The following is a 9578-nucleotide window of genomic DNA, read 5'->3' as shown; positions in this document are numbered from 1 at the left end:
ATAATGAATTAGTAAACAAGGATTTACATTAACATCATAAATCGGTTATGAAGATCTTAGAGAGAGAAAATCATGAATAATGATGAATATTTGAAAAGATGATACAAAGATGAAATCGATTATAATGAAAATCATAAATATTTTTAAAGATGATGATGAAAAACATTAAAAAGAAAGATTAAACTTTTACTTAAACCTCTTACGCAACGGTTGATATTAACAATGGTACGAACCTAAATCTTTGATGATGTAAATCGAAATAAACGATGGAGTTTTCAGCTGGTCTGGTGAAGATGAAGCAGATTTCGAGACTCAATCATGAAGGTTGAAAAGATGATTCCGGTTTAGAGAGAGAACATTAATGGTTTTCCGTTTTGGAGAAGAACGAGGATAAAGTTTCTGTTAATATGATCGTGATTGGAGAGGGAAAGTGGGAGATAAAAATGGAAAACGGATATTTGGAGATTTTGAAGGAAAATAAGTTTTTGTTAATATGAATTCTAGATATTTGTGTTTTCTCTAGAGATGAATACAAATGGGTAGATATCCATTTATATTAATATTTTGGTTCATAAACCTACTTTAAGATTAGAGAGGATTAAATCTGTGTTTAAGAGTAGATAAAACTAAATATAAAATTGAAAAGTGAAATTAGAATGAAGTGTCCGTGAGCCACTAGAAATACAATCTGAAAGGTGTCTTAGTTTGTATTAATGGCAGGTCTTCTCAGAACCAACAAATAAGATCTTGTGATGACCAACCCTATCCTCTATGAGATTACTTTCCAGCACTAATTGAAAAGAAATATCATTAGTTTAATGGGGTTCTAATCTAATACTCTTTTAAGTCAATTTTGTAGCCTCTTTAGTCAGTAGTGTCAATCTTAAGTATTTAGTTTCCTTTTAGTAGTGTCTTAATTGAAAAGACATATATGAGTTAATTTCTAGGTAGTTCACTTGTAGGGTCCCATTATTGAAACTTCCTCATCTATGAGGCTCCAAAAAGATGAAAACAATTACCCAACCAACCCACTCATTCCTCTTAATCACCTACTTCTTTCCTGGATGTTTTCTTTCAATTTCATATATATATATATAGAGAGAGAGAGACATATATAGAAGTGCTAAATTTATTGTTAAGATTATAAAACAAGTTAAATATGTTAAAATTGGGTTGATTTGGTGTAATTTAAAAGAACTAACAATAAAACTGTTGTAACTTTATTACACTACTAAAAATAAGTTTGGTGTCGTTTGGTGCAAGTATTCCAAATAACTGACTGACCCGATCTAAATTCTAAAATGAAGGATACAATTAAGTAGTACAAATAAACTCTTCCTTAAAATTAATCACTCCAAGGACAAACATAAGTAATACCTTTATCTAAAAGACAAATTTTACACAAAGGGGACAAGGACCTCCACTTACAAGACATTAAACAAACTACATCTTACATTTCTAGAGTAAATTGTTCAATACTCAGTCCAGCTAGGCCAGACCCACCATTCTGCAAGGGGAGACATTTGATCAGTCACTACAGTCGGACCAATTTATATACGATGAATATCATAACATACCAAACCGTCTTTTCAGAGATTTATACAGCCATATTCTTTTTCAAAGATTTATACCGCCCGATCCTAACGTGCCAAAAGAAAGACTCATCTTCTTACGCATCTCTAATTGCTTAGAAATCATAATACTATTTTATCAACCATGAAGACCAACCCACTAATAACTCACCTTAATAACCCTGTCATTTCCTGCATGTTGTCATTTAATTTAACATGTTAGATAAAGTCTACTTTGACTTCTTCCCTTAAGCAAAGACAAGTAACATAGAACAAAAGCAAAGAAAAGTAAAGAAAGAAAGCAAAAGTGGAAACTGATTGGAAATAAAGGATATTGGTATTGTTGCAAAAAGTACCATTGATAGAACAAGGATTACATTCCCAAATATTTCAGTGGAAACGACCAAAATATTTTCATATTTATGTGTACCGAAATTTTCATCAAAACTAAAATTTGACTAAGTTTTTCTTAACAAAGCTTTGTCACTGAAATAAATTTCGAAATATTTTAGTTGAAATAACTGAAATATTTCCATTTCCATGTCTGTCGAAATTTCTACCAAAACGAAATTTCATTCCTTGGATAGAACTAGAATAGAGAGAGAAGGATAAAGAGAGAATTAACAACTTCATCCCAAATTCCCATAGGATTTCTAAAAATGCAGTAGTCCAATCAAATACGACTATCCAAGCCAAAATTCTTTCTCCAATGTCCTACTTAAACATAAGATATTGTTTTTTTTTTGCTCCAATATAAAATATTGTTTTGTTTGATCAATAATAAAAGGTTATGACAACATTATTCAGTAAATCTAAGCTTTTAGGCATAAAATATAGAGTTTGACTACTCTAAAAAGATATGCTTAGATCTCATTATAAGACCCTTGTGAGTTTATATGCCTACTTAAGAATCCACTTCTAATATTCCTTGTGAGTTTATTACTCTCTCTCTCTCCCATGACAAAAAACAAGGTCAATTTTTAAATGGTTTTCTTTGTTAAAAAGGAAGGGGAGGTTACAAAGCAACTTCTTTATATGTGCCAGATAACCACAATGAACATAATCAAATACTAATTATACCTCAGTTAATCAAAGTGAATGAACCTGGACCTCCTAGACTATTTGGATACTCTGAAATACAAAACATGTAATATTTTCATGGTTTTCACATATTTATCGTAACTAAAGTCAAAAGAAAATGCCAACAACTGGTAGCCCAGTTAGTAGCGCATCTAATCCCAATACGGAGGTCTCCGATTCGATCATATGGAAGTGTAAATCCAAGAGTATTGAATTTGGGTAAAAATAAAGTAGTTAGATGGGCTTTAAATCAGTAATTTCCTTTTGTCTTTCTGTTATTTTATTTTAACTTCTTGTCTTTGTATCTCATTACTGCTTAGCCAGTCTATCAATGAAGTTGAAATTCCAAAAAAAAAAAAAAAAAAAAAAAAAAAAAAAAAAAAAAAAAAAAAATTTCGTCAGCCTTCGTCGGCCTAACGGCCAGTTGTTTCTGTAATGTTTAGGCCAGTAGTTTCGTAGTTAATATCCAAAAAAAAGTAGTCACAAGAAAATGCATATCAACACTAATTCATGAGATGGGTCCAAAATTGATTAAACAAATCCTAATGCCATATACAATTGATTAACTAAATTTCGATTTAAACATAATTAACTACTGTGTGGGATTTTTCGTCCCAGGTGATTGCATCCCCGTCTCTTTTTGACTTTTTCTTTCTTTTCTTTTTCTATTTGAGATTATCATAAAGTTTATGGCATATTTTTTAAATGTCCATTTTGTACTATTAGTTGCCAGTACAGTTACTTCTAACCTCAAATAAAATAATCAAGGGTAACATAGATTATGCAAGATTTTCCATTTTATAAACAATCTGAATCCCCTCTGATGGGTAAAGTTTAAACCATATCTAATATAACAAGTTTAAAGTTTTAATCTAAACTCAATGCCTTTTCATTCAGTGTTGACTTTAAACAGTTCTTTCTTTTATTGTTGGGGATCTGTATTCTGTTCATGAATAGAAAAACTAAAATCCTATTTGAAGTGCAATTCTGAGTTGGACCCAAATCTTGAGTTCTATATAAGCAAGATAAGCAAACATAACTAGTTAAGTTCATCAATTTTGGAGAGATGATAGTTTAACTTACCTTTGACAGAAAAATGGAAAGAGATACCATGGAACAAGCAATGACAGCTTCTGATCACCTATCGCAGCACGGACAGAGTGGAGGCGACATTTTTTCGGAGAAGAAAATCCATGGTGAAGATAAGAAGCTCCGATTATTTGGATTCGAAGTTGATCCTTACACAAACGACGGGATATGTTCGAGAGAGAAAGGAGATGAAAGTGCAAATTCTTCTTCAAGCACAAGAGAAAAACTTGCAAAAGAGAAAAGTTCAGTCAGTGAATTAGCTGATAAGAAGTATGAATGCCAATTCTGTTTCAAGGGGTTTGGGAATTCACAAGCACTTGGTGGTCATCAGAATGCTCATAAAAAGGAGAGACTAAAGAAGAAAAGATTACAGCTTCAGGCAAAGAAAGCAAGCATAAATCAATACCTTCAACCGTTCCGAAGTCTTCATGGTGGTTTCGGATTCTTTGGTTCACCTTCATTCTATGATCATTCTTCCTATGTTCCAGAATTAACAACATCCTCTGGGGAATCTCTTATTAGCTTCAACCATTACAACCAAAATGCTTACCTCAATGGGTACCAGGATAGACCCCTGACAAAAACAATCGGACCCCATGAGAACAAATCTGTCGTCATTAAGCCCTCGCCTTTGCCTGATCCTAATCAAAGTTGTAACGATTTGGATCTTCAGTTGGGCCTTGGCCCTTAGATCAACTGTACTTTTACAAATGGGTTATGATAGATATTGATAAAAACAGACATTATAAAGTTGACACTCTTAGGGCTTGCAAAGTATATCAATGGTGTAATAAATGCAGTAACAAGAAAAGTGATACAAGTAAATATAATACAAAGTAATCTTCTTGAACAGATGTAGGTTTGCCTAACAAAGTACTGAGTTGAAATTCGAAAGAAATAATGGAAATTACTCATGTCTTCCAGAGAGCTTCTTTACTTGGATAAACAGACCCAATATACACTTGTACAATATGAAAACATGCCATGGCGAATTTTTTTCGAAGCGCCACTTTAGCTCTGACACTTTCTTATCGAAAGACCGTATGATTCTTCTATACTCTTATCATCTTATCTGTTTCTCTCCTTTTGGAGTTTATCAGAAGAGATACTACTGATTTCGAGGCATTTTCAAGTCAAATTACAATGTAACCCGATCTATCTTTTACTAATATATTATACACCTACCTGTAACTTCCAAATTCATTTTCTTTAGAGAAACCCATCCATGTCTCTTGGCATCCAATATGTATAGAGCGAAGAACAATTCGAAATATTAGAGACAACAATCTTGAGTTGTTTCCTTGTATAATGCTGAAAACGTTGATTTTCTGTCCTTAAATGGTCTCAGAACAATACTATAATGGGGATTTTAACAACAAATGGTCAGACTTCAAACTGAACAGAATAATCTAACTTTAACCTAAAGAGTTTCAAGTATAACACATCCATTGTTCATTTTCTCAACTCGTATGAATCGATATTAACAAGAAGCATAAGTTTGCCTCAATCCTAGCATTTCAAAGGATAACATTAATAAGGAGAGATATTTTTAAACAATGAAGACATTCTACAGTTACCACAGAACCAATCGGTATCATAAGTTTGCCTCAAGATTCACAGTGGAAAAAACCCATTTTAGACGGGGTATAGAGTGATCTTTTGAGACATAAAACCAAATTCATCAAACGTTTCAGCAATCAGAACAGTGTAACTGTACAAGTATGAAGTATCCAAATTAGGTAAACAAGCTCACAGTCAATATCCTGCATAAATTCCATTGCTAAATCTATTTGAACATCATTACAATTTTTACTCAGACATTTCATCAAACATAACAAGAGCACTGTCAGCATCATCCTTCTTACACGAAACATTATGAAGAGTTTCATATGTTGACAAAGTTGGAAGAGAACCATCTCATTAAAAGACTTTGCCTACCGTTATCTAACTCACTCTTAATCTAACTCACCCTTAACTAGGAGTCCAACTGTAGTTGAAGTGATCGAAGGAAGACAGTAAATACTTGAAGGTGAGGCCAGAAGAACTTCAGGTTTGCTCGTCCATCTTAGCAAGTGTGCACGAAAGTGACCAATACTCTGGGGCGCAACCCTCAGAGTCGACCTAGCATATGTCAGGGGCCAGACCTTGATGTGTTATGTTGAGCATATGGAGCTAAGGTAGCTTATGCAAGCTGGATGCTCCTATGCTCGATGTTCGGATGGTAAGCCGAGCTGGGTACGTGCCAGAAGCTTGAGATGGGCGGCAAAATCCATGTTGTGGCTTGGTGTGTTTGGCACTACAACTGATATCCTTTATGATGAGCAAGAGTATATGACTCACGGAAGCGTCAGATCGGACAACACGAGCGGAGCTCGCATGTTGGGACACTAAGGTGTACTATTGGCAAGTCAAGATGACTAGAAGGTCACGGGTGCTCCGAGATGTTCGAGAAGGCTACCTATGTACTAGGAGGGAGTGCATGGCGACGCATGGACGTTAGGATTTTAATTATATTCTGTCGGCCCGTGTGTTTTGAACGTGTTATGTCAGGTCGACCTAACGGGCCATGACACATGGGTACCTCTAATCGGGCTCAGCGTTTGTGGTAGCTTATGTCAAAATCACTAGACTTAGCGGGCGGGTTCAAGTCATACATAATCAAAATTTTCTTGAACATAGCCACTAGCCCACGGGCGGACCCAGGTTGGGATCTGTGGGGGCACGTGGACCTACAGGTCCAACCCGATAAGGCCTTTTTTCAAATAAGAGTTCAAACTTATATGAAAAAAACCAGAAGATGAGGCCAAGCTGTTGCGGTGGGGTGAAGTGGGTATATGCGCGTAGTAGGTCACGCCTTCAAGTCCCCCTCAACACACATTTCATTTTCAACTTCTTTTTAGGGTAAATTTGTTTTTTTCCCTTTACGTTTCAACTAGCTATCATTGTAGACCTCTTTTTCTCCTTTTTTACTTCTTATTTTCAAATCAGTTCTTCTTTTAGATTTTTTTTCTTTTTAATGATGTCGACTCCCGTTAATTTCTTTAAGGCTATTTTACTCCATATTATTTATGTCTTATTTTTATTGAATATATGTATTTATTCTTTTTTCTGATTAGGTTTTCGAAAATCAGTCGCCTCTCTTTTTCTTTAACTCCTTTAAGAACGTAAATTGTGACGATCATTTTTCAAAACGTAAAAGGCTTTCATTTTTTTTTTTTCTAAACAACATTTACACATTATTTTTAAATGACTCGAGCGTAAGACTAACTATTTGTATTGAACTACAGTCATTACAACTCACAAGTTAGCAGAAGTCGATTTGGTTGAGAATGTAACTATAAGATGTATAAATCACTCGTATCAAGATTTTTGGATAATTTACAACTGCTTCTAATAACTAAAAGTGCCCTCAAAAAAGAAATTTTTCTGCGTTCACCACTACACTAGCTCGCGAAAGACAGGTCGGGCTTCAGTCTGGACGGGTTTCGGGTTGTACATCACAAAATGAGATGAAAACAATGGAGTAACAGAAAAAGTAAGAAAAACTTTAATCTCTCTAAACACGATACATAATAACATATATACTAGGTTTTCCACCATGCCTATAGGGCGCGGTAGATCCCTCTTTGCTAATGTCGTTATTAGTACATTTTGCTAAAATATGTGACGTGTCTATTCATCCATTACGGTCAAACACCTTTTAGTAACTGATATAAATTTGGGTCGAGATACACGAGATGTGCATGTATCGTTGTTTCAATTTCTTCACCACCTGGGATTACACATGTACTTGTGATTGCGCATAGAGATGGGTATTACAAATACCTGCATAATGTCTGATGGTGAAAAATGGAAAAAAAATTACACATGAATGTCTTAGTGTATGCTCGACCCCAACTTACTCTCGTTACCAAAATGTGTAACTATAATGGATGAGCAGACATGACACATATCTTAGCAAAATGTACTAATGATTGCATTAGTCAAGAGAAATCTACTGCACCTGTAGGGCACGGTGAAAACGTAATAAATATATATATATAATATAATTTATTATATATATATAAAATATAATAGATTATATAATTACATATATACATATTTATTTGTATATATAATTAGTATCTATACTAGGTATCTCCCGCGTCCTGCGGGCACGGTCAATTTCGTCGGGCTTACGCCGGTCGTGGTCGATAACTTTCATAGTACAAGCACCGTCAAGCATTCGCTCTGATGCACGTACTGTGTTGTCTACGTAAATCGACGTCTAATGTCACGTGAACCGAGCGAAAACCTAGACGTGCTAGCACTTTTTTTCCTATTTTAATATCATGTGGTGCTAGCACGTCTAGGTATTCGCTCGGTTCACATGACATTAGACGTCGATTTACGTAGACAACATAGCCCGTGCATCCAAGCGAATGCTTGTACCCACCGTGCTTGTACTATGAAAATTTTCGACCACGATTGGCGTAAGCCCGACGGGATTGATCGCGCTCGCAGGACGCTGGAGATACCTAGTTATTGTATTAATCATAAATAAAATGTATTTTCCATTGCAATCCGTTAGAAGATTTTCCTGCAACACTTAGTAACATCTATATGAAAAATAGAATCAACCACATGAAGGAGAAAGACTCACTTGTAAAACTTCACAAAATAGTAAGAATATTAACCTATTTACATTTGAAAGAGGGAAGAGAAACATCAAAAATAAATAAGACAGACTTTGGTCTTTATGCTTACCCTCTCAAACCCCTTAAAAACTTTTATTCTTTTTATTCAATGAACATACAACAGAAAAAAAAATCATTCTCACAAAATTTACATAATCAACTTAATTACAGGATAGCAAAGAATAGCAAATTATCATTTCTTAATGAAAATTAATGCAAAAGAGTCTAGCAAAAATTGTTTCTTTGTAAGACAACTATACATAGCCCCTGCCTCCGGCACGGGGAAATTCTATTTTTAAATTTATAGTGTGATTATCTTACGTTTGAGAAAAAAATATAATCCTGATGTATCTTAGAAGCTATGTGCAACCGCTCTTAAGTCATTCTCACATTATTGGAATCACACAAGGCAAGCTAGAAAACAGAAAGGTTTACTTGTAAATGAAGCTCAAGAGTCTTCAGCGACTAAATGGATCAAGCATTGAATCCTTGTATACCTAATAACAACACAAATATCGAGTTAGTATTAATTGATAAACTCTAGATGAAACCAATTATAATTAAAGAAATTAATTAACATTAACTACATAATTAGTTAATTCCCTATTTTGTTGCAGTTAGGTCTGACTTCGATGTTGTAAACCTGACATCTTCTTGTTTATTTTATTTGCAAGTAAAATGTCTAAATTATGAAGACAATTATAGTTTGATGGAAAATAAAGCTATAGCTACATTAAAAAAAAATTATGAAACTAAAATCAATTGTCTATCACCAATTAGCCCTTAAAAACACAAACCATCTGAACCTAATAATATTTTTGTCAAGGAAACTTCATATTATTATGGAAATCACCACAAGCGCTTAAGTTTTTCTTTGACCTTATTTGGTGCACCAATAGCCCTAATGGCAGAGCCAGTTTTTCACTTTTGAAGTATAAGGCTTTTTCCTTGTATTCCGTTAAGTTATTAACAACAACTCTGTCTTTCTAAATACTCTCTGTTGTTTTCAAACTACACATTATAAAATTTAAAATTGTAAAAATAAACTTCAAATTTGAGAATACTCACTACATTGAAGCTAGTTGGTGGCTTGTCTCTTGAAGTTGTCAAAATCATCAAAACTTTTGGATGAAGAATTGGTAAGCTTCGATTTAATTACAGA

At 34.2% G+C, this 9578-nt stretch overlaps 1 protein-coding gene across 1 annotated transcript; it reads left to right on the top strand.

Annotated features, from left to right (window-relative positions):
* Nucleotides 1-3293: 3293 nt before the first annotated feature.
* On the top strand, nt 3294-4594 carry LOC147567720 (zinc finger protein 5-like). Its single transcript, XM_086654317.1, has one exon. The coding sequence runs from the start codon at nt 3748-3750 to the stop codon at nt 4429-4431; it is 684 nt and encodes a 227-aa protein (XP_086510443.1). The 5' UTR covers nt 3294-3747; the 3' UTR covers nt 4432-4594.
* The last annotated feature ends 4984 nt before the right edge of the window (nt 4595-9578 follow it).

The sequence above is a fragment of the Eschscholzia californica genome, unplaced genomic scaffold (assembly GCF_041429995.1).
Source record: "Eschscholzia californica isolate CP2 unplaced genomic scaffold, dmEscCali1.0.p SCAF_1, whole genome shotgun sequence".
NCBI classification, from domain to species: Eukaryota; Viridiplantae; Streptophyta; class Magnoliopsida; order Ranunculales; family Papaveraceae; genus Eschscholzia; species Eschscholzia californica.
This window is presented reverse-complemented; position numbering and strand designations above follow the sequence as displayed.

What these genes read in the sequence shown, in the direction of transcription:
- LOC147567720 (XM_086654317.1), top strand. Translation starts at nt 3,748, where the DNA reads ATGGAAAGAGATACCATGGAACAAGCAATGACAGCTTCTGATCACCTA.